The sequence below is a fragment of the Epinephelus moara genome, chromosome 5, assembly GCF_006386435.1.
Source record: "Epinephelus moara isolate mb chromosome 5, YSFRI_EMoa_1.0, whole genome shotgun sequence".
NCBI classification, from domain to species: Eukaryota; Metazoa; Chordata; class Actinopteri; order Perciformes; family Serranidae; genus Epinephelus; species Epinephelus moara.
This window is the reverse complement of record NC_065510.1, coordinates 31,200,780-31,225,499: the sequence shown is the minus strand read 5'-3', so window position 1 is coordinate 31,225,499 and position 24,720 is coordinate 31,200,780. Positions and strand designations below refer to the sequence as shown.

At 40.8% G+C, this 24,720-nt stretch overlaps 1 protein-coding gene across 1 annotated transcript in view; it reads right to left on the bottom strand.

Annotated features, from left to right (window-relative positions):
- Nucleotides 1-322: 322 nt before the first annotated feature.
- Nucleotides 323-24,720, bottom strand: part of smc3 (structural maintenance of chromosomes 3) — a 29,345-nt gene continuing 4,947 nt past the window's right edge. The window contains exons 12-28 of the mRNA XM_050044215.1: nucleotides 22,724-22,845; nucleotides 20,917-21,130; nucleotides 20,547-20,650; nucleotides 19,040-19,139; nucleotides 16,526-16,686; nucleotides 15,978-16,119; nucleotides 15,592-15,742; nucleotides 14,837-14,987; nucleotides 11,456-11,609; nucleotides 11,121-11,279; nucleotides 8,198-8,305; nucleotides 7,771-7,879; nucleotides 6,431-6,678; nucleotides 3,595-3,807; nucleotides 3,149-3,340; nucleotides 2,330-2,614; nucleotides 323-1,382 (exon numbers count right to left, since the gene is read on the bottom strand). Of these exons, the coding sequence (XP_049900172.1) occupies nucleotides 1,311-1,382; nucleotides 2,330-2,614; nucleotides 3,149-3,340; nucleotides 3,595-3,807; nucleotides 6,431-6,678; nucleotides 7,771-7,879; nucleotides 8,198-8,305; nucleotides 11,121-11,279; nucleotides 11,456-11,609; nucleotides 14,837-14,987; nucleotides 15,592-15,742; nucleotides 15,978-16,119; nucleotides 16,526-16,686; nucleotides 19,040-19,139; nucleotides 20,547-20,650; nucleotides 20,917-21,130; nucleotides 22,724-22,845 (2,685 nt within the window). The 3' untranslated portion in view covers nucleotides 323-1,310. The remainder of the gene's footprint in view (nucleotides 1,383-2,329; nucleotides 2,615-3,148; nucleotides 3,341-3,594; nucleotides 3,808-6,430; nucleotides 6,679-7,770; nucleotides 7,880-8,197; nucleotides 8,306-11,120; nucleotides 11,280-11,455; nucleotides 11,610-14,836; nucleotides 14,988-15,591; nucleotides 15,743-15,977; nucleotides 16,120-16,525; nucleotides 16,687-19,039; nucleotides 19,140-20,546; nucleotides 20,651-20,916; nucleotides 21,131-22,723; nucleotides 22,846-24,720) is intronic.

Here is a 24,720-nt window from a genome sequence, read left to right as displayed (position 1 = left end):
CATGGTAAATATGTGAATTTCTTGTCTGTGGATTCATACAGAACACGTTTCTGCTAAAGTACATTTATAAATACAGTTAAAAAAACAACATATTTGCTAATTACAAGTTTAAAACTATATTATCTTTCCAGAAACACAAGTTTTAATTGATTTTCATATAATTATGCTGTAAATCCTCTTAAATATGTCTCATATTTCCTCAACAGTTCCCCCTTACATTAAGCAGCTCCTTTCTCTCTCTTCATACAGTGACATTGAGTGTCAGGATTCAGTGGCACAGCACCACCTAGTGGTCATATTAAGTGGGACGCAACACTGACAGTTTATTATTTAAATCTTTTATTATTTTTGTAGGTTTTCCAGTTACATAAAAATGAACCAAAACATTCAAAACGTAGATTTTAAACTAGATGCAACATATGAGGAGTTTAATCCCAAAGAATATATCCAGTAAGGAAATGATAAATTAAAAGTTTGCATTCCAGAAAAGCGCAACTACTACAGACGTTAAGAATCACTTCTGCTTATGACATATTGACTGGTAAAATTCAGGGAGCTGTGCTGATATCTGTTTTGGAATTAAACTACTCATATATTTCATTTACCTAAAAAACAGGAAATTACACAACACAGAAACGACCATAAAAAGGAACCACAACCTTTAAACAAGTTACGCCATATGGCTGGTTATGACAGATACAAGTAACATTGTTTTATGAGTATAAAGGGTATGCATTACAGAAACGTGAGCATCTCTGGCACTTTGCATTTCAAATGACAGAAAACTAAACTCAAAACTATTTGCCAGAATTGAACACAGTAACACAAAGGTTGTGCTCTCTTCAGGACCTCGTCAGACAAAATGGGGATATTTTCATTTCAGTGTAAAACAACTACACTTGTGTTAGCTGTCGGATCCAGTGCGGCTGATACATAGAGAGGCACGGCGATGCAGGAAAATGCGACAAAACAAATGTCCCCCGCACGCAGGTTTCAACATAAAAACATTCTTCTCAAATTTGTAGTTTTGTCAGCCTGGAATGATGTCAAAAGTAAACACTAAGTTATTTTGAGCTTGGGTTCTCGGGGTGTTATCAAAACAGCACATCCAATCAAATTTCAACCTTTGGAGATGGTCTGAGAGGCGTAACACTTGCTGCATTGTTTATCTTTTACAAAGGGACTAAAAAAACGCTGACTGGGATATTTCTGTCTTTGGGCCCTGTTGTGGAAGGCTTCAAGCTACGCAGTGCACTGTCGAGGCGGAGGAGGAGGAGGGCGCGAGGAGGATGATGAAGGACTGAAGACTATTAACCATGGGTGGTGTCATCCTCCACAAAGTCTTTGGCCTGCTCCGCTGTGATCACATCGATGTGACTCACCTAAAAAAAACACACACACACACACACACACACACACTTAATGACCAATCAATGCCTCCATTTCAGCCACTCTGACTAAGCAGTGATCATTTATGTTATGAAACCACAGAAACTCAAAAGGAAATATTTTCTTTTCACTAAAGCAGCTCAGTAGAAAAAAACAACCTGGCCTACAGAGGGAAAGTGTGAAGGACTCAACAGAAAACAGTGGACTGAAAGAAAAATCAGTTACAGCAACAAGAGGAAGGTCTATTTACTGGTAACTTTAAATTACAGGGAATCACAAACTTTCTGTGATAACAATTCAGAATCAAACGGTGTAAAACTTGGGAAAAAACTTGATTTATGTTGTGTATCGATACTTTTTTTAAAATGTCACATTGTCATCGAGACTCTAGAATGACGACGGCAAGGATGATGATGCACAGGCAGAGACTGGAGTATAATCTGCTCTTTTTAAATTCCAAGTTTGGTGCCATTTTGAATTCTACAGTCACTGCAAGCAAAGCTTTGTATGACGAAAGCTGCAAGTACACTGTAATTGTTTTTTGTTTTCACCACTACACACTCTGACTCAACCATCATACACTACTGAGCTGAGCTGTTTTGAAACACGTCATAGTTGTGTTTGGGTTAAAGGTGGAGTCTGCGATTCTACTTCTACTTCTATTCTAAAACACTGTGTGCGCTGAAAAAACAATCCAGTGTTCATACACAGCCCTGATGCTACAGCCTGCACATGCACTACTGAGCTGGATCTCCCAAAGCTGTAAATCTTAAAACATCAGCACAATCTGCAAAATGAGAAAACAAGTGCATCTGATTTTTGAGGAATGTCGTTGCACTGTTGAGACCCTCCACAATGTGTCGTGAGAAAACCTCTTCAGGGCAGAATATAACTTGAATGATTCTTGTGGACCAATCCTGCTCTTTGGCAGAAGACTCACCTTGTTTCTGAATTTGACACCGTAGAACTTGTCAGCAGAGTCGAGCAGCTCAGGCCTGAAGGTGGTGGTGATGAACTGAGCATGGCCTGCCAGCTCTACGATCATGTCTGAGACAGCCTTCCTGTGCTGAGCGTCGAGGGCCTGGTCGATCTCATCAAACAGGTAGAAAGGAGCAGGGTCACACTTTTGGATGGCAAAAATCAGGGCCAGAGCCACCAGAGACTTCTGACCTCCAGAGAGCTGCTGCATCTCTCTCATCTCACCCTGCTTCCCTGTGAACGACACCTACACAGAACAGGGGAGGTTAAGTTTTAGACTCAAGGCAGAAACACACAGAGAAATCTGTTATTTTCAATTCATGGTTTCATTATTATTATTAGATTCTCTGTTCTGGGACAGATGATTGAACAGATGACCAGAATGCTTCTGTGCTGCTATGACAGCTTTGATGATGAACAGATAAATTCAGAGTGAAGAGAATCGGGTATTACTCATCCCATGACCAGCTTCACCTTGGTCCTCTTTTGTAGCTCAGCTTGAACGTGTGAATTTTATAATGAGAATTTAGGAACCATAGAGTTTTTCCTCACTTTATGCATTTCCTTACCATTTTACATTACGTTACAACTGTTACAACAAAAGCATAATATATACAGTATTAAATATAGTGAGTTTAAAAACTAAAGCAAAGAGATACAGTCATTTCAACACCTTTGACTGTGTGATTTAAAAAACAATATTTTGGGTAAGAAGTTACATTCATCATCATCTGTTTTTAAAAAAGAGAAAGGATTCTCAATCAAATGGGGAGACTCTTACCCTGATGCCAACTCCAGTAAACTGGTCCACTGAAGGAACGCTGCTCTGTGACCCAGAGCCCCTCTCACTGTCAGCCCCGCTCTCACCCTCATCTTGAGACTGGCTGCCTTCAGCATCACCCTTCTTCATTACCAATGTAGCTTTGCCTCCTGGCACCAGCTTCTGGAAAACCTCACTGAAGTTCTTCGACACCTGAGGGAAAGAAAACACGGCAAGAAAAGGAACACAGTGAATATTAACGTGGGTCCGAAGCAAAATATTGTTCATTTCTATAAGAACAACTAGGAGCATAAATATTAAGTGAAATAATTTACCAGATTGTCCAAAAAACTGTGCCAAATACCCAGCTGACTGATACATAACAGACATCTGCACAAGCTATGTAATGTCCATGGATGTATGCACCCATCTGGATGCTTTGAATGGGGTCTGATGTGCCTGCGTACCTGTTTGAAGGTGAGCTGGATGGCCTCATACTTGCGCAGCTCCAGAACATTCATGAGCTCCATGATGGATTTGTAGCCGCGGTCCAACTCATCCTGACGCTTGATTAGCTTTTCCTTCTGCTCAGAGAAGTTGACAAACTGGTCCAGAGCCTTCTTGTTGACGTGGCTGTACTTCTTCAGCTCTGTGTTGCACTGCTCCAGTTTTCGGAACAACTGTTGGAGAGGAAAAAAAGAGATTAATTGGTAACTTCAGGGTAAATCAGGCTCGCAGTCTGTCGGTATCTTTAAAATTACTTCTCAATGTGCGCTTTTTTTAAAAGCCTTGTCTATAATGTGGCTTATAAGTATAATAATCAGAATAATTCCATTCTCATCCATATTATTAAGACTGTTTAGTGTTTCAAAAGGGTTGCTCTACATCATTTATTACTTAATATCGTAGAGTTTTCATTCACACCAAAATATACAAGCAAAAATCTGCCAAGAGTAAGTTGTGTCCTACTAGTATCAGAGGGCGCACTGACACCGCTTGTTGACTTAAAAAGGGACATCAACTCACATCCATTATTCATCTCAAAAAGTATGTTGCCAGAGTCTAATGATATCTGAAGATGACATGAACTGATTAAGAACCAGCTTAGTCTGATCAACAGTGACACGCACTCTGCAAACTCTCAAACTATAAATTCATCCATCTGAATCACTAATAACCGAGGGAACATGGGCGAGTGCCATTATTACTTGGCCCTCTCATCCACTTCTGCAATCAATGGCACCATCTTGTCCCCGAGCAGTATCCTGTGGAGAGCGATTAACTATGTGGAGTGTTTGTGAGAAAGTGTGAGGCTATTTTCAGCATTGTCAAGGAGGGGAGATGACACACACATACACAGACACACAGACACACACAAACACAATGTACACACTGAGACACTTATGAAAGATGCAGCCAAGTCCACTCAACTCACAGTCTGTGCTCCCAGAGGCAGCGGGCTGAAAAAACCAGAGATAGAGCACTAACTAGTGTCTGAGTCACTGGTGAGTGGGAGGGATGTGATGGCCTCGGGTCTTATTCCTTAGGAGACCTGGGCCTGCACACACTCATAAGCTTGATTCAGGTGGTAGGATTGGATGCACAGAAAAACTGACCTTCAGTAGACGGTCATGGTTATTGTTAGAGCTGCTGTAGTTTTGTCTTTAGTGTCATTGTGAAGTCAAACTGTTTGGGACTGGCTGTCTAAACGTCTGGCACCCTAATAATTTACCCTTGTAGCACCTTCAAGGGCTCAAAGCTGTACAAGTTCTTTTAAACTGAAAATAACTCTGATGGCTCTGTGTAATGAAAAAGCTCAGTTACCAATGTGTTACTGTCCATTCACTGTAGCTTAGCAAGGAAAGACTGTCCTGGTGGGTACCTGTTCAAGATGTCCACTTGATTAGCCTATCCTAGAGTGCTGAAGCCTTGTATTAAATTTAGACAAGCTGCTGAATGTGTTTTTGCACAGAAGGACTATGGATTTGATCGGTTACAATGTCCACATAGCATTTTCTTCTGAGCAAAGGCCTCTTTATTCAATTGTTCCCTGTGAGGAGAGATTGTATTCAGCTGCATGTAGCTATCTTGAGAGTAAGCGCCACACTCTTTTCTTCAGAGTGCTCCAGCTTTTTTGTGAGGCTCTTCCAAGCGCTTCTAGTTGAAAATCTCTTAAGGGCTTGTGTCCACAGCGTTTTCTTTAGTAGAAAAGCGTTGGCAGGGCACGGGGGAGTGCTTCATCCTTGTGCTTCATAAAAAAGAGCTCCCGGGGCTATTTTTAATGACGTGCCCTGATGGGTATGTTTCTATGACAACACTATCTCGATACAACATTGGCTAGGTAGCTAATGCAACAGTGAGTTGACTACACAGTCAAAAACAAGCTTACAAAGCAAACAGTGATAAAAGCTCAACACTCACTAGCAACATCCAGGGTCCGCCAGCCAATCTCAACGTTGTGAGTTGTGTTCTCTGCCCTCTGTTAATGTAACTTTAGCAAACATTCACAGCGCTAGGCAAGATTAGTTCCACTGTGATCGCAAATTGTTTCTTGTGGCAACCTACACGAGTAGCAACCATATCGCTTGCTTTCAAGATGGCGTTTTGCTGAGTTGTTAATGTTGTGCATAGTCTGTCCTTTTTCTTTAGGAATTATTCCGTTGGCTTCCCAACACATCCCGGCTGCTTTGTGTTGAAGTGTCTTTGGAGCTTCGATGGCTTTAGCGCCTCATTTGACAGGATCTCACCACATCCAACACACCTGCCAATCATCACTGCCTGCTATTATAAACCCAAAGTTAATGTATACAAAGTCTTTCCTCACCACATGCTTTGGAGCTTTTCCAGGTGCAGGGTTGTTTCCAACATAACTTTTTTGTTTCAAAAACCAAGCCATATTGTTTGATTGCATGTTAGCTAGCTTACTTTGGTAAAACATGTTTGTCTGTCTGATGATGTGTCATGTTTGGCTTGGTGATATTCAAACATAAGACATCATGGAAATTATACATTTGACATTTCTCTTGAACAAATTTAGATATAACGACTTTTGTAAATTACCAAAAAATCAAAACTTTAATTTACTCGAACCAATTGGCATCACCTTCGTGGCTCAGTAGTTTGCACTCTGAGGCCCAACAGCTCAATTAAAATGCATTATTCGCTGTGATATTCAAATCCACATTTAGTAATAACACTGTAGCAGTGCACCTCTAAATGATGCTGATGTTGCCTGATTAGAAACTAAAACGCCACAAACCATTATGTATCCTCATTAAGCAGTGTGTGGGTGTGTTTGTGTACCTGTTTGAGTGTGAGGGTCTGGTACTTCTCAAAGGCCTCCTGAGGCAGCGAGCCGAGCTCTCTAATTTTCTTCATGCACTCTTCTTTCTTCTTGAGCAGCATGCCCTGCCTGTTGGTCATCTTCTCCAGCTCCTTGGTGTCGTGGTTGATGGCGTCATTCTGCTCCTTCTCAATGTTCTTCCAGCGCTCCATGTTCTTCATGTGGTCCTTGATTTCTGACTCTGTCTTGTCGACCAAAGAATCCAGATCTGGGAAAGACATTTGAGAGGGTGGTATGGGTGGTGTTGTAGAAGTGATGGGTTTCATTCCAATCAGACAGTGCATAAACATAGAGGTTTAGTCCCTGACTCAGAAATTGATAAATACTCTGTTATAGGCTTTTAAAGGTTACCGAAATTATTTTTTCAAAAGCAGACTGGAAAAAAATAAATAAATAAAATGATAACAGCCGGGACTCATGAGTTTCATCTTCATTTACCAGCCACAATTACTTCATTTGGCTTTACAGCCTTCATCATCACCAACCTAATAATGTTATTGTTGTCTGTTAAGAGACACAAGAAGAAAATCTGATTGCTCACTGAATCATAAACGGAAAATTGACATGTAAAGGGTTTTGAACAATGGAATGGATATAATGTCTACTTACGAATTGGGTCATGCTGAGAATATGTCTTTAATTAGTTAGTGACAATGATTAAATATGAATCCATGCAAATTAATTCTATTCAGTAACAACTGCCTTCTGTCAACCTCATCTGAGTCATGGAGCCACTAGAACATTTATACAACGGCCAGGCTGTCTCTGGAACAACCCCTTATCCACAGTAGGTGATTTGAGGAGGGACGAGGGGGGATATCCCCCTCCCCAGACGCCGTCCTATCTGGACCCAGACAGATAACCATTAAATTATTATTAAATTTTGACAGAGCGTTTCTATTTTAAGCAGTGCATCATATCTTGCATTCACATTGTCAATGCATAGTTTATCATCTCACGTGATCCTACTCAGCCAATCAAATCTCTACATTCTGATAAACATTTCAACTCAAGTCAGTGAGTGAGAAAAACACACACACACACACACGAGAGAGACGAGAGAAGACAAAACAGTCAGAGAAAAAGGGGGTCAGAGAAAGGTAATTTCACATGCTGTGGTCTAAAGCGAGAAAAGTAGAAGAGCGAAAACAGACCTTTTAATAAAGAGTGGTCTTTTATCCCGCTATACTGCGAGTCGATCTCATGACAGCAGTTCTCACTATCTGCTGATGGTTACAAGCTGGTTTCTCTAAACTTTAGGCTTCTCATCCCACTTTTGTGTTTTAAGTACAATGCGTACCTTCCGATCGTGCCAAAGTCTCTTTGACACGTTTGTTGATGCCGTCCAGTTCGGATGTTGTGGCTGTGAGCACTGTGCCTCCCTCGGTCTCTCGCAGCTCATTTAGCTCCTGTGTCAGTGCAAATTAGGCCACATCAAAAAAAGAGGGTCATGCAAATTCAAACACCTCTCTTCTGACTTGTATGAATGAAAGCACTGAATCCAAGACTCTCCATGTATAACAGCAGACAATTTCAACACATTACAATAATTGAATCATCTAACAGCAGCACCCTTGAACTTTTAGGTTATGCAAGGAAGTATGTATAATTTATTGAATAACAAAAACACAAAACAGTATACATAAACATTTTATGGAAACAATGCATGCAGAGCCATACTATGAGACTTATTGCATGTTTGTAGGGAGTTTAAAGGGACAGCGTACCTGCTCCACTTGGTCAAGACGCTTCCGTAAGTTCTCATTGAGATATGTTTCCACTCTGGTCATTATGCCCTCCAGTTTAATCCTCTCATTCAGCAACTGTCTGTTGTCCTGTGGGTGGAGAGAGGGATCAACACACAAAATACAAACAGTTACTCTTTGCCAAGTGCAGACAAACAATATGTTATTACAATGTCAGCAACTCAATATCTAAAAGTTCGTAAAACAATTTTCTCTTGCTCTGTGTATCAGCTGGAAGAAATCGACTGCACAGATTGATGCCCTCAGAGAGCTAGGGATGCACATTTCCCAATCCACACTCAACTCCAGTTGGTGGCGATAATGCACTACAACATTGTTGCCAACCTCTATTAAAATCCCTAAGAAAAGACAGCATGTGTATCAGGAAAGAAAATTTCAACCTCATGATAGCAACAAGAGCTCCTAAATTTGTAGTTTTTGGCTGAACAACAAGAAAATGCAAAAAGAGAAACTGTATGTGCGCAACAAGAATAGGACCAGGGATGGGGAATAAAATATATTGGTGCAAGAGATGAGAGATATTTTGTAAATGGAGCATACAAAGTCAGTACAGTGTACAGGCCGAACTAGGGGTGAGCCCGTATAGACGTGTAAACATGTACATATGTTTGAGATCATAAACGGTTATGAAAAATTAGTACACAAAAAAAAACTTTTTTTTTTTTTTGTTAGGGGGGTGATACTAATTGTTGACTAACTGTGACAGACTGTGAATATGACAAGAAATGGTGTGAAACCGGGTTTGGCAACAGGTCAGTAGCCTACATGCTCCGTTCTATTAAAACGGGGCGTTCGTTAAGGGGGTCGTTCGCCAGTGGGCTACAATGAGTACCAGGCCATCAAATCACAGCATCCGCGTTGAGAGGACACGGAATTGTTTGCGCTTTTATGCATGGGTCAGTGAAGTGGCGCACATGACTCGTGCTACGGACGGACGAGCCACGTATTTCGGTGCCGCTTAGAAACAGGTAATACATCTGGCTACATCTTTCCCACATCAAATAGGCTATCCGTGATCGCTTAGACCCGTGTGTGTAAAAGCGCACACAATTCCGTGTCCTCTCACCGCGGATGCTGTGATTTGATGGCCCGGTACTCATTGTAGCCCACTCTTATAAGACCCAATGATAATAATGATAATGATGATGATGATGATAATAATAATAATACTACTACTACTAATAATAATAACAATAAGTTATGCCATGCTTTTTAATAAAACTATCAGAGGAGTTCACTCAAAAGAAGTTCAGCCTGAATTACTTCGTGCGTCCCCAGTGAAAATCGCTGACATGCATGGGAAACACGCCTTCTACAGGCTCGCCATAACATACTGTCAGGACTCAGGGACCAGAATTCGGGATGGCAGACCGTCGGAATGGCGATATTTTGGAGTGGTGGCCTGTAACCGTTGGTTAAATAGCCCGTTCGGTTGGTATTCGGATAACAGGGGCTTTATTGGTATAACGCAATAGCACCACCCAGCGGTGAAACCCGTGTACACGAAAAAAATTACCCACTCTAAACGTTTAGAGATTTTTGTACACGAACTCACCCCTAGCGCGAACCCTTGTAGACATGGGCAGATGACAACAGTTACCTCATGTTGACACTCACAGGATAAGATTTGGCCTTAAAGCAGTGCTACAAATTGTGTAGGATCAAGTCTCTAGTTAATACCTTTTAGTCACCTGTAAACAACATATAAGGACCCTCATACTTACAGTCTTTGCCCAAAATTGGTACACAAACGCTTCTGTGTGTGCATTCACTTCAGTCCAGGCAAATGCCATATTAACAATAGCTCCTAACAAAGGGTTATGTCGCAAGCAATTTAATTTGACAACCGCCAACATTGCAGAGCCCAACATGAAAGGCTCCATGTTCCGGGGGCGGAGTAGTTGCGCAACGATAGCAGGAATGGCTGAGAGTTCATTGAGTTGAGAGCTGAGAGCAGCTGGCAGTGAAAGAGAAAGAGGGCGCAACACTGGATCACAAGAACAACCCACACACAGATGCTGCTACTCTCACCTTAGTCGGGTCATTTGAATACAAAAGCAGGAGGCGAAGAGGGAAGGGAAACAGCAGAACAACAAAATTTAGGTAACAGGCGTATTGTCTGAACTACATAGAGGCAGGTGGAGGGATGTGAATGCATCCACTGTTTCAGCTCATCGGTTCTAAAACGTTTCTGATCCAAATGATCCTTAAAATCCACGCCCCACATTATGACTGAATTAAAATTAAACATTGTCGTTTATTGTGGCTCCAAAAAATTTGGATGTCATAAAATTCTAAAATCAAAATGTTTTCAAGTTTTCAAATCTAAGTGGACAAAAACATTTTGCCAAAATCTGAGATAGCTGGACCTATTCTTTAACGTCAATGAGCTCTGTCAAAAATCTTTGAAGCAAAACATTTGTAGCAAAATCTATTGAACATTTATGACAATTGTAGATTGTGTCAATCATAAATAGAGAAGAAGCACTGCTCCTTAATATTGACAGCATGGACTAATTAATTGAGAACAAATAAAAAATAAGGCCAGTGTCTTACATTTGAAAAAAAAGTGGGAAATGGTGGATAATTTCTGTAAGAAATAAACATGTGAATAAATACAGATATATATGAGCAGCATGTGACAGCACTGACATGTCCTACAGACTAATCCTAATGATGCAGGGACTTCAGTGAGCAGGAACTTATTTCACCCAACCACTTTGCTACAAAACATTTTCTTAATTTTTCTCAATCTAAAACAAATCCATATTGGATCCAGAAATCATGTGACTGTTAGTTATTTCAAGGTATGAAAATTGCACCACGGATCCCATGTTTAACAACAGACGCAGATCAACCGTCTCTGTATGATGCTCCTGCTGACCTGCTGGAGTTGACGGATCTCATCGTTGAGGTCATCCACACGCCTCTGGTCCTCCAGGCTGAGCTGAGAGAGCAGATCTGTACCGAGCTCGGCCTTCAGTGATTCCCTGGTGGACTCCATGGCGTGGAGGCTGGCCTCCAGACTTTGGAGACTGCGTTGCTGAAGAGGAAGAAGTGAAAAATACAGACTGTGAGCTGGGAACAGGCTGCTCTCCAGTCACAGATCATGCAGAACAAGGAAGCATTTTCTGTTCCCTCAGGCCTCAGTGACCTTGATCTCTGGGCTTGTATAGGAGTTTAAATGATGAGATTCAAACATCATCAGTATATGATCACCTTGGGCATGAATGTCTTCTCTGACTGCTGCCTCTTCTCCTTCAGCATCTTCATCTCTGACAGAATACTGTCTCTGGATGCCTTGAACTTCCTCTGTTGTGTCTCGATCTGCTGCATCTGGTTCATCAGCTGGTCGATCTCATTGTTAATGCGTGGAAGCAGCGATTAAGGATGTACAAGCAAGTGTTTATTACAGATAAGCAACTTCATTTCCTCTCAGTAATCACTTAGCAAAGAAATTTAAAGCTGAGCTGACTAGTCAGACTTTATCTTCTCATAGGTTTTCCAACTTGATCTGACCCAGTGACTACAGGATACAGCTGTCCACGTTACCTCTGTAGCACTGCCTAGTTCTGTGAGTCAAGTCAAGTCAATTTCATTTATATAGCCGAATATCACAACTTTGCGTTGAGGGATTTCACAGCCTGTGCAGGATAAGACATTTTTCATCCTTAGACCCTCGATTCAGAAAAGGAAAAACTGGGGTAAAGTAACAAACCTCACAGACATGCCATAAAATCGTGTACAGTAAAGACCAATGTAATAAAATTACAGCACAGACAATCAGGATGATAAAATCAATATATTAACTTGAGTGCACGATACATTGCCTTTTGCAAGCCTCGCATTGCTCAAACAGCCGCCTGTCCTTTCAGTATAGAGCAAGGCAAAAATGCAACACACACAAATGAACTAAATAAAAACAAGAGACCTTTGTCTGTAGTGGCATTAGAGAATAAAAGGTCACAGGACGGCTTGTAGGCTTTTCAGTGCAACTCAGAGAGCTTTAACTTGATTGACCTTCCAAGGAAAGACTGTGTCATCACTAATATCAAGGCAGAGGATTAAGGAGGGCTGCACATCACATCATTAATCTAATTCAACAGACAGGCTAATCAATCGTCCAGGGCTACAACACTCCAATGAGCCTTTGAGGTTTCACAGGACTCAATAAACACAGAAGCTAATCAATCTGCTGATTTAAAAAGAGCCACTGAAAGTCAGAAGACTGCCCTGCCTGTTGACGGCACAGATGGAAAAAGAAGATGGTTTAAAGGCCCTCTGATAATTTTCTTGAATGGGATCAGCTGACATTAAAACACAAACTGCCCTAAATTAAATTATTTTTTAAGAAAAGAAAAAGAAACTCGTATGAAACCAAAGTGATGACCACTTCAATTCTTATTAATAAAATATATAAATCAGGTGCATTTCAACGAACCAAGTCAGTTAGAGTTGTAGCAGTTATGAGCAGTCACAAAGCAAGTGCACTCACTGCATGACCTCAATACTTCCACTGCAGTGTGGTGCTGGTGGCAAAATGAAGACAGCAACTTAAAATAGACGGGATGGGTGAGGTGCATCTCATGCTTATCGACAGGGCAGAGGTGGAGAGTGAACAACAAGAGGCTTTTAAATAATTGATCTGTTCTGACTCATCGCTGCGGGAGTGAAGGACTAGCACCATGTCATCAGCTCAGTCATCTGTTTCCCCTGCCTACTCACACATATACGTAATCACCAGGTGCACATATTAACCTGCATATGCAGTGCTGGCTGCCAGTGAAAAGCTACACAATCACACAGGTGTGCAAACAGACACATAATCATACCTAAGCGGAAGTGACCATATCCATGAACATACTGTACATGCAAACACAAATCCTCTCTGATCCGCCTGTTTTGCCTTTATAGTCTGTCCAGAAGTGAGTCATGGCTCTGGCTGATATGACCTAACATACACTAATCCTCTTTGACCCTCTCACTGCGCCCGAGTCAGTCTCCTGCTGGCTCAAGTAGCTACATAACCCAAATGGATGTAATCCACATTTAAAATACAGGCTCAGCCATGAGACAGCACACTGTAATTGAGTGACTGCTGCACTGAAGGGTGTTCTAACTTCTTTCAAAAGAGTTCCTTGATAGGACAAAGGCTCCGATACACTGCAAGGTGACATATGAATTCAAACACTTCAACAGAAGGACAACTGTGTGAAGGTCACTTTTTTCAAGACCGATATTTTCTTTTCCAACACACACTGTGACAAAATATTGACTGTGCACGACTATGATGTTTCCTACTCCAATCCTCAGAGGACGAGTGCAGAATGCCAATATCACAAGTGCCTACGGTTTATCACACTTGCTGTTTTATTTCAGTGTACTCCAGACGACAGCAATCTAAAGCTTTCCTTGTACTGCCTGCAGCCTTTAAAAGTGAAGTGCGTCACATTTAGGGGGATTTAGTGGCATCTAGCAGCGAGGACTGCAGACTGCAACCAGCGGAAACGTCTGTCGCTTAGAATTCCTCCAGGGTTCATTGTTCAGGAGGTTTTAACTGGAGCCAAATTATCCACAGAGGTCTCTTTTTCTCCAGACCAAACACTTCACATAATTAAAACACAAAACCGTAAAAACCCTGAATAAAGCAGTTTCATGTTACAAATCACTGTGTCCCCAACACTGTTTAGCATGTCACTGCTTAGCTTTGTCTGATAACTTAAGATCCAGACGTTTTCCTCTCCGAAACAAACAAACTTGACCACTTCAACCAGTTAAAACAAGTAATAAAGGCGTTTCACGTTTTTTTCCAACAACGCTCATTGCAGATTGGCTTCCAACAACAGTGGCACATATTTAGTTTTGCTTTACCCAGACTTCAAAATATATGTATGCATATGCATCATTTTATGAAAACTGACAAACATGTCATTAGCAAAACTGATTTGGAAAAATTAGTTCCACTCATATTCATCATTTAACAAGGCGATTCAACCCTGAATACTTGGACACTTAAGTAACAAGAAGATGACAAACTGATTCCTGATTAACTGTTTCAAGTTTCTGCTCATATCTTAACAATATTTCAAAGGGGATGACGTCCTTTTTGTGTTTCAAATGTAGAAACATCTCCACTAATGCAATGCGCTCCTCCTACGACTTGCTGTATATCTCATGGGATTCGTACTGACATAACAACTGTTTGGTAATCATCAGTGACTCAACCATTTTGTTATAATCAATATATCTCAACGGGGATAAAAAAAAATCTGTCCTTCTGATGAAGTGATCACTTGGTGAAGCTTTTACAGAAATGCATTCATGACTCACTTAAACTAGTAAAGCAGTCCCAAACTCAGCCAACACAAAGAGGATGAGTAAGCTCTTACTAATTTACATCCAACCGTCAAATGATTAAGTAACATTGGAACAATGTCTAGACATGCAGAGACTTTTTAAAATTACAATACAAATCCCACACTGAAAAATAATTTCAATTACGTGTTCTGCCTTTCCAATGAAGAGCAAATGGATTTTGAATTTTCCTGTTGGCATCGATGATGTAATATTATCTTGATGATATATATTTAAAGGATATGTTCAATGTTCCTGCGCAGGTTCTCGTTGAGCTTGGCCTCCAGCTCACCCAGCTCCTCCTCAGCCTTCCTCATGTCTTTCTGCAGCTCCAGACGAGACTTTCTGGTATCGTAGTAGCCTCCAGTCAGAGCTCCACGGTGGCTCACCTGGTCACCTAGAAGATCACAACACAACGCACTGAGCAAGAGATAAAAGGCTTCTACAGTGCAGGAACTAAATGATAAATTGTCCTAAAAATCAAATTCATGCTACATGAAAAACTGAACTACGATGTACAAGGTTCAGTTTTACAAAGGCAAATCAAAGATCTTGATGTAGCGCACAGTGACAACCTCGGAACTTCTGCTAAAGGGCAGACAGTTGAAGTGGGAGTGTAATTCAGACACTGTGGAGAGTTCACATAATACAGCTTTTACTCACTTCACAGCCTGTATGTGCACATGGGTCGTCTGGAGAAAAGGCCAGACACAATAGCGGTGGCTGTACAAATGGAGGTATTAGCTACTTTTTCTGACAAGGATGCATCGGGAAAATGCTACAAAATTGCTGATGCTGTCGATTTAAAATGTACTTGAGGGCCCAAAGTGAAGTTACATTATCCCGAGGTAGACTGGTACCAAGCTGTGTAGTGGTAAACCTACCACCTCACTGGCTCACAACTGTTTTTCTGACAGCCGCCCCCTTCCTCGCACCCTTCCTTTTATGCTCTTGTGGTAGTGATATATATGTATTATACTAGGTATCACAGGTCAGCTTACCCTCCAGAGTTATACAGTCCATGGTAAAAGCTCTGGCCAGCTGGGTGGAAACTTCCATGCTGCGACAAATCAGGGTCTTCCCAAACACATGCTTGAAGGCCTTGTCAAAGTTGGTGCTGTAGCGCAGCTTGCTGATCATGGGGATAGCGTCCTTATGAGGCAGAGACAAGTTGGTATAAAAACACTGGCAGATACCTTTTTATCAAACAAAAACTGTCTGTCGTAGAATGTATAACAGTGGAAGATATGTTTGGTGTAACTGAGAAAATCTAGTTAGCTCACTGTGGCCTCATGTCTCAAAGGGAAGAGTTTATTTTAGCCATTTGCTGTCAGGGTCCAAACTGACTACCCCATGGTACCAGATGAAATGTATGCATGTTCCTTACATTGGTCTCTGGGTAGGCGGTGTCCCTGACGTCCAGCTTGCTCAGAGGCAGGAATGTGACTTCTCCAGGCAGGTTCATTTTGTTGAACTCCATTAGTATTTTGGTGCTGACCTCGTCAGTCTCCACAATGTGATAGAACAGTCTGAAAAACATTAGAGCAGGTAGGCAGACAGAGCAACGACAAGGAGAAAGAGAAAAGTAGAGACGCATGAGTGAATGGTTTGCCACATTGTCACTTTAACTTTAAATCAAGGCTGAGTCATTGTAAACAACCAACGACTGTCTGTGTATCTTTAGAAGCATTTGATGTACAAACTATATATAACATCATTTTTACAAGAGGGAGGAAGGAAGTGCTGCTTGGCTCTGATGGCTGGTGTGACAGGTGATCTTTGGTGAGGCAGGTTAATGTATAAAACGCACGATCCAGGAAGTCTTAAAGTGGTGCAGACGACCATGGAAAAAAAACAAAGGCATTCTGTCTATATACATCATCTGTTGAAAACAACACAAGGAGGAAGCAGTGAAATGTGAAAAGCAGCCCTCACCTGGTGCCGGCAGTCACCTCCACACAGGTGTAAAAGGCGGGTTCACACTCAAAGTTATTCATGACGATGCCATGGTAACCATTGATGACATGCTGGTTGATGCCCTTCCGGCGGAAATGCTCAAGGACTTTGTTGATGCTGTCAATGCCGTTGAGAATAGCCTGGAAGACCACAAGAGAGAGAAGAGGGATAATGAATCTCACCTCCATTGAAAAATAATAATAACAATAATAATAATAATAATAATAATAATAATAATAATAATAACAATTTAATCCGCAAATCAATCATTTTAAAACTTTAGATAAAAAAATAACATATACACCAATATATGAACACAGTGAATGAATATGTATTTAACAATTAACACAGCATAAACACACTCCAAATCCTTGTTATACTGGTCCCATAAAAACCAGCGTTTCCCTTGTGTTGACTGCTTTGGCCTTGTAAACCTGTTGCACAGCACTCATTCTCCCATAACAGTGGTGAAAAACACCAGGAGCAAATGTAAAAGTCGAGTTTTCATTAAAACAAAATTATGACCGGTGTGTTAACAGCATGCCAAATTGATCGGAGCACATGAGGCCAAAGTGCCTCCTCAGTTATTACTGGCTGCTGACAAGTAATGCAGCATTTAAAAGATTTTTTTTTTAAAGGGAGTCTGGCACAGTGCTCACTGCACATAAAACCCCACAGGGGCTAACATGCATCACTTCTAGCAAACGTTAAAGAGAACATTAAGAGCAAAACAGCATCACCGATCTGTTGAAATCAAACAAAACAACGATACACGATAAATAAAATTCACAATAAACTCCAAATCATTATTTCTTCTAAGTTTAAAGGCTGATTTTTTTGCTCCTGAGTAAAAGTTGAATAAACCATGTGGTTAATTGTGGTTTCAACTATTAATAATTGTCAGAACGTGACTGACATTTGCCGGACAGCATAACAATTCACAAATCTGAGGTAGATTCAAAACAATTATAATCAAAATAATGTCAATAAATAAAACAATTAATAGACAAAGAAATCTTAATTCTGGGCAGGAGCATGCCAAACTGTGTACAGAAGGTTTATAGTGTTTAGCTGAAAGTGTAAAAAGAACAAATAGACAAAACAAAATCTCAACTGTGGTCAATACGTTCTGTTCAAGTTTTAAAACCACAGCATGTAATTTTGCAGTTTCTCAATCAAAACAATAACAGAAGACGGACTTTGATGACGTCGTGAAGTAACGAAAGGTCATTTATTGCCGATGAAAATCTATTTGACTGAGGCAGAAATCATGTTTACGAACGACTGAATGTATAAAAGTTTTATTCATGTTACCTTTAGTCACTACTACTTCTTCTGGAAAATGGTGGGTGGCACTTGGCGTTTAAGGTGCATTACCGCTCAATTATAGCGAGGATTCATCGAACATTCTTTATATCTCCATCGAGGAACATATCGAGATAATTATTGTTGTTGTTTAATCTACCAGGCCAGCCTGTAATCGGTACTGACAACATTATCTTCACTTATTTGCTCAACTGACTTCAGCAGGTTAAATAACAGACACTCAGCTTTCCTGCTGTTAAAACAGAATATGAACTAACCACGGGTGACATACTGTGCTGTGAACAAGTGAAACTTAAGTTGCCTGCTGGAGAAAACCAAAATGAAAAATGTGTTTCAATTATACTGCCACTCATATTGTAAGGTGTATAGATAGAAACTGAAAGGGAACTGTGTATTTTGTTATAACTGTGCAACACTATGAACTGTACACTATAAATATAAAATGTGAGAGACGATAAGAGTCCGTCCTGTTGGCTGCTGCCTGTTCTGTAGACGGGATGAGTCAGCCGGGACCAATGAAAAAAAAATAAATGCAGGACATTTGTCCATGAAGCCACAAACAGCCTCCTTTCATCACAGGAGACATTATTCAGAAGTGATATTTGATTGATGTATATGCCCAGAAGAAATGACTGGCAGTTACAGGATGAGGCAGCGAAGAGTGAGTCATATGTAAATTTAACCAGCTATGATAAGGTGCCAGTAGCGAGGCAGATGAATGATTCCATTTGATATACCTATCCTGACAACTGGCTGAGTCACAAAGTGAGTCCTTCGCACCATTCAGGTGGGCTGAGAAAGAGAGGTACTTTTTCACTCTGGGTTCGATTTATCTTCACTTGCCCATTTCCTCCCTCACAGTACTCCAGTAACTAAGTGCGTGTGTGAAGGTTTAAAAGATGTGTGGTGTGGCAGGTCTACCTCTGGTGTGCAAGTGTCATCCTGAGAAAAGGGCAAGTAAGTGTGTGTGCACAAATAAAAGCGATTAGCAAAGTACCATAAATCTGTCATCAACTTCAATCCTTTAAAAAAAAGGGATTTCTATGTTTCTAAGCTTTCACTCACACACAGACACGTCTTTCACTTTTGTCCAGACGGAAGCATCAGGTATCCTGTAGCTGCGTTATGCAAGTCAATAATTATGCAATGATGTACAGTGACACGGACCTTGCCGGTAGCTGCTCGAAGGAGCTGCTGTTTCTTCTCCAGGTCCTCTCGTTTGGCTGCCAGGGCCTGCTGCTCTGCGTTCTCCTCACGCCACAGGTAGCTGGACAGACACAGACAGTCACACACTGTTACACTTATGTCACCAGAAAGACCAAAACCAAACCGCAGCCATGATACTCACAAAAGAAGTCAGTCAATGATTAAAAAAAACGCCCCAAAAACTAGGACACTGTATTTATTTCATGATGATTTTTTGCATCCTAAGGACATAGTCTTTTTCAGTAAAGAACAACATAACATTAAAATGAAAAACTCAGGTTTTCCTCTTCCTAAAAAAATTAACAAACTGTAAATTCAACATGACTCCTTGTCCACAGCTGCAGATTAATTATATGCATTTAAGCAATAACAGGTGAACTACAAGAGTTCTCACATTATTCCAAACAATTTCTTTTATCCTCAAGTGAAACATTAAGTCCTTAAATTCTTACATAACCTAATTTAAATACATAAAACAATAATGCTGCCAAAACAGTCTCCCTCTTGTTTCCATTAGGGTGTTTTTGTCATCTGTTCATATTTTTAGATGATACACCACTAATAGCATGCAGCTGTGGGGTCTGCATTTTGTGATCCTTCTATCAAAGACATCATTATGCTGCCTTCTCACCTGCTACACCTCAACAATGGATCACAGCAAACAGAAGGGAGGATTCAACATCACACAAACATATTCATGAAATCTGTTTCATTTAGTGATGGAGATACTGAGGGCCTGCTATTTAATTTAATGGAATTCTAATTTTTTAATTAAAAAAAGGTCCCAACCTCTTTTTAAAACTTGAATTAAAAACACATTTCCCTTTGTTGTGTTTCAAGAAGCAGGGAAGCAGCTGTCTGGACTAGATTCTCACTACTAACCCACAACACAATTAATCCACCCCGGAGGACCTTTTAAAAGCAAAAAGGTGTCTGGCAGCAGAGGCCTGAGGCATCATCCTCTGATATATAAATAAACCTCATTGTTTAACTGGACAGAGAAGGCCTGGTGACATTCACAGCAGACAATACTCTGGTATGTTACTAAAGGTTGCCAAGCAGAGACAGCATGTTGACTAAAAGGATGGGTGAACTATTAAAACTTTCAGCTTACTGCAAGACGCAGTCACGACTCAAAACAACTCATCTAAATGAAGTGATGTTACACACTGTGAAACTACACCGTGGACATCTTTGACTTAAATTAGGTCCCAGAGTTTGGGGCGTCGGTGGCTTAGTGGTAGAGCAGGCGCCCCATGTACAAGGCTGTTGCCGCAGCGGCCCGGGTTCAACTCCAGCCTGTGGCCCTTTGCTGCATGTCACTCCCTCTCTCTCTCCCCCTTTCACACTTGTCTGTCCTATCCATTAAAGGCTAAAATATGCCCCCCAAAAAAAATATATATATATATATATAAAAAAAAAAATTAGGTCCCAGATGTGAGGTAAAAGAGAAGGAAAAGGTTCTTACTTTCTTTCGCTCTGCAGCTCATCCTTTCTGTTCTTAACCTCATAATACTTCTTGTCCAGTTCCTCGACGCGGGTCTTGACCTCATTTAGATCTTGATCAAGTTTCTATAGAGACAAGTTAAGAGTTGGTCAGACACACTCACCTGTCAGCAGGTTTGATTAAAACTAGAAGAAGCTTTTTACAAACGTCAGATGACAAATACATCATACAGTAGCATTTAACAGTTCCTTTAAAATAAATCAAGAAATGCAGTTCTACGGGAGACAATGTGAATACATTTCAGCGCATCATCAAGATGTAAAACTACAATAGTATTCTGAGAACTGAACAGGTTATCGTTTTGTATTCATCTTAAACAGAAAGAACATACGTTGTACTGCTCGAGGTTCTTCTCCTTGTTGGTCTCTGTGTCCTCCAGGTCTTTGTGAATGGCTGCGATCTGCCTCTTCTTGTCATTGATTGCCTGGTCCAAAGACTTCAACTCCTTCTTAATCCACTTGTCCCTCTCCTCCTTTGAGGTGAACTGGCTGCCACGGCCCTGCTTGGCATACAGGTCGGTCCTCTCCTGTGTAGCCTGGGCCAGTCTGGAGGAAGGTGTAACCACAGAGGGAGATACATATTTTATAACTAAATCACAAGTGAGCCATTTTCAGTTATTTTCATTTCTCGACAAACTGTGCGTGTAGATGTGCACAGTTAAAGGCGCTGTATGTAAGAATATGGCCAAAACGGTTACTGCACTCAAATTCAAAATACTGCCGCGAGTCGTGTCCGCCCCCCCTCCCCTACAGATTCAAGGTTGCTGGACAGCGGCACGCTGGAGACTGATTTGTTTGCCCACGGGCGGCTGCCATGGCAGGGCGGCGTCGCTGCGTCCTTGATCTTCGGTTTTCCAGCGGACCGTTCGAGCAAGTCCGGCTTCTCTGCTGCTAACGCTGCTGCCGGGATACAGCTGAGGAGACTGCTAATGCTATGTACCGGGACACTGCTAATGCTGCTTGCCGTGCTGCTGTAGCTCAGTCGTAACTGTAACTGATGCTGAGACTCTACTGACTGCGTGACTGGTAGACGGCGGTGGGTGGCGCAACAGGCCAAAACACAAATTCAAAACATAAACATGATTTGCGGACCGTAAAAATTCTTTTTTAAATGCGAATATTCTGGCCGTACTATTGTTGTCGGTGAGATCAGTATGTTATATGAACATTATTCCTTAGTCTCTGTGACATATTAGGAGGATTTTATGACTATTTGCTTTAGATTTCTTACAAATAGCTCCTTTAACAACCTTGTTAGCCACAGTTACACTTACAATTTACAAATTTACAATTTTTACCATTTTCAGTCACACTGACCCTGAAACACATTTTGAGTTTTATTCACTGCTGAAAAGAGGAGATTATTAGCTTTGGGATGATATTAGTATTGTTTTTATACTTAATATTAAGCAAAAGCCATGATTTTGAGATAAAGGCCTTTATAGTGTGCAGTACAGTAACCACAAAAACACATCAATGCCCACTGGCCTTCCAGACTGGGAGTGTATGCTCTACTCCAGGGGCTGTGCTGAGATAGAAAATACACAAAAAAGCTTGGGGACACTTATTTGTAGCCAGCAAAATCTACATCAACAAAAACAAGCACACCCAACAACACAATGCAGAGTGATGAGAAAATACTGTGTCTGAAGAACTGTGGTTTGTTTGAGGAATGAAGTTAGCATCCAGTTAGCAAAAATCCACATTTATCTAGAAATGAGCCGTTGCAACAGCTGATTTTGATAGATCACGCCACAGTTCTCTACCGATGTGCCTTTTTGTTTTGATCATTTATGGCCATGTAATACAGTGTCTGCTAAATATAAATGACACGTAACGTGTAAACAGCAGCGTTTTGAAAAAGAAGGATAGGTGTGACTGATCTGGGTCCTTTAAGGGAACATTGAAAAAGGACCAAAAACAGCTTTGTCTGGGTCACCTTTCTTCAGTGTAGGATTCTAAATGTCTGTAGCACACCTGAATCAAATTACCCTGTAGAAGAATCCACAAATATCTCATGTGGATCCACCTCTTGATCTCTTGCTGTACGAATGTATTCAAAATGTGATGACTGACTCATCCAGTTAAGAGCGGGCCATAAGCTGCTTGAGGGGGCATTTGAGAATGAGTCATCCCTACCTGGATATACCCCGCTCCTCTTTTTCCTTCACCATGTTGAATTTGGGTTCAGTCTCCTGCAGCTCTTTTTGCTTCTCCTCAATTTTCTCCAGCAGCTTCTGACGCTCCTTCAGCAGGCGTTTCTGGGAGAGCAAGAGGAGACATTTTTTAAAATAAATCTTCACAATGTAGAACATACTGGTGAGGAGAGGAAGAAAGGAAGAAAAAATGTGTGGGAAACTGGAAAAACTGTTGTGAAAGAAGCACAGTGGAAAGTTGATTTTAGAACGTGCCGATTATTATATTCAGTTTATTTATGTAAATACAGAACATTTGCTCATGCCACCTATCTGACTCCAAAAAATGTAAACTTGGGACAAGTGTGCTACAAATAATACTAAAACAAAACTACTTAAAACAGTTCAGTTGTTGTTCATCTACAACACTCATATTAGGCTTGCACTTCATTTACTATAACTAATATAATTAATTAACTCCGGCCAACAAAAACTGAGAATAGGTCCCACACCATCTCAATGTATTTTACAGTGTGGGATAGATAGAGATTTGGAAACCAAACGCCTATTGTGGAATAAAAGGTTAACTTATGTAAAGCTTTGGACGAGGCAAACTCTATAAACGTGTGTGTACCCAATGCAGATGTTTTATTAAATATATATATACCATGTGTTTACCTTGTAGTAAATACAGCATAAAGGAAACACCATAATAAATGACCATATATTCACACTTCCAATCACTGTAGTTGTTAGCACTTGTGAACCACTCTCACAAGTGAATAAAACTAGGATACTACAAGGAAACTACAGCCTACTCTGGACACATGAAATATTCAAAGAATGATAACAGGGTGTTGAATACAGGAAACGTGAAGCAAATGCATAGGGTATGTATTAGGAAAAAAATAAACTTCCTGTGTAGATAGTCATTCTGAAGATTCATCAAGATTCTAAAATCATTCTTAAAATCTTTTCCTCCGCCTTCGTTAAAAATCTTAGCTTTCATTTGGATCTCCCTGACAGCAGACCTGCCCTAATTTTGACAGATTTTCTTGTATGGGTGATGATGATGATAGGTTGTCACTCTAGTGGTATGAAACCTCTACTCCCCATCCCCCACCTCCCCCTTTGTGTCAACACCATCTCAAACCAGAACCATCAGCAGCGAGTGACGCAGTTCTGCTTCTTTTGCTTTTCATTTTGCTCCAGTAACTTTTGGCTGATGCTCTGCCAGCCGTGGCCAGGTGGGCTTAATCCAACCAACAGCCAGCATGCTGCCTGGGACCCATCATGGGTCGCACACAGACTGAGCCAATAAAGCCGTTATGTATGATTATCGTCTTCATACTCGCACACGTGCGAACAAACACACACTGAACACACAGCCATACGGAGAGTGATTCATGCCAGCTCTGCACACACATCCTCATGCCAGGAATGATGTATATTGGAGCTGATGGCAAAGAGTCTCATAGACAGGCTGGAGCTTCCTCTGTTTTGGTTCCTTAATTCACAATTGGACCAGCAAACGTTCTTCTGAAAGATTCAGCGATAAAGCTGTCAACTCTATACACTAAGCCAAACTGCTTTTTGATTTGCTGACTATTTTGTGAATAAATCATTTATCAATTAAAATTAAACCTGTGGTGGTTATAGTTTTAAAAAAAACTGTGCTTTTCTTGACATTCTGTTTTCATGTTACAGTAAAATACTTTTTTTTTTTGTTTTACTGTTGATCAGAGAAAATAAACAATTTTAATATATTATTAGAGATCTGGTAATCCCACTTCTCCTTTTTTTTTTCTTTTTTAAATATTTTTAGACTGCATAATTGTAGTCTTCTTTATAGGGAAAGCAATCATGCACTTGCCCCTCTTCACCACTAGTAACAGGGGTGAGCAGAGCGGGTGAAAAGAGAAAAAGATGACTATCCTCTACATACAGTGATGGTGCAGGGTAAAAGGGGGTGGGGGAGTGTTGCTGGTGCAGCATCACGTG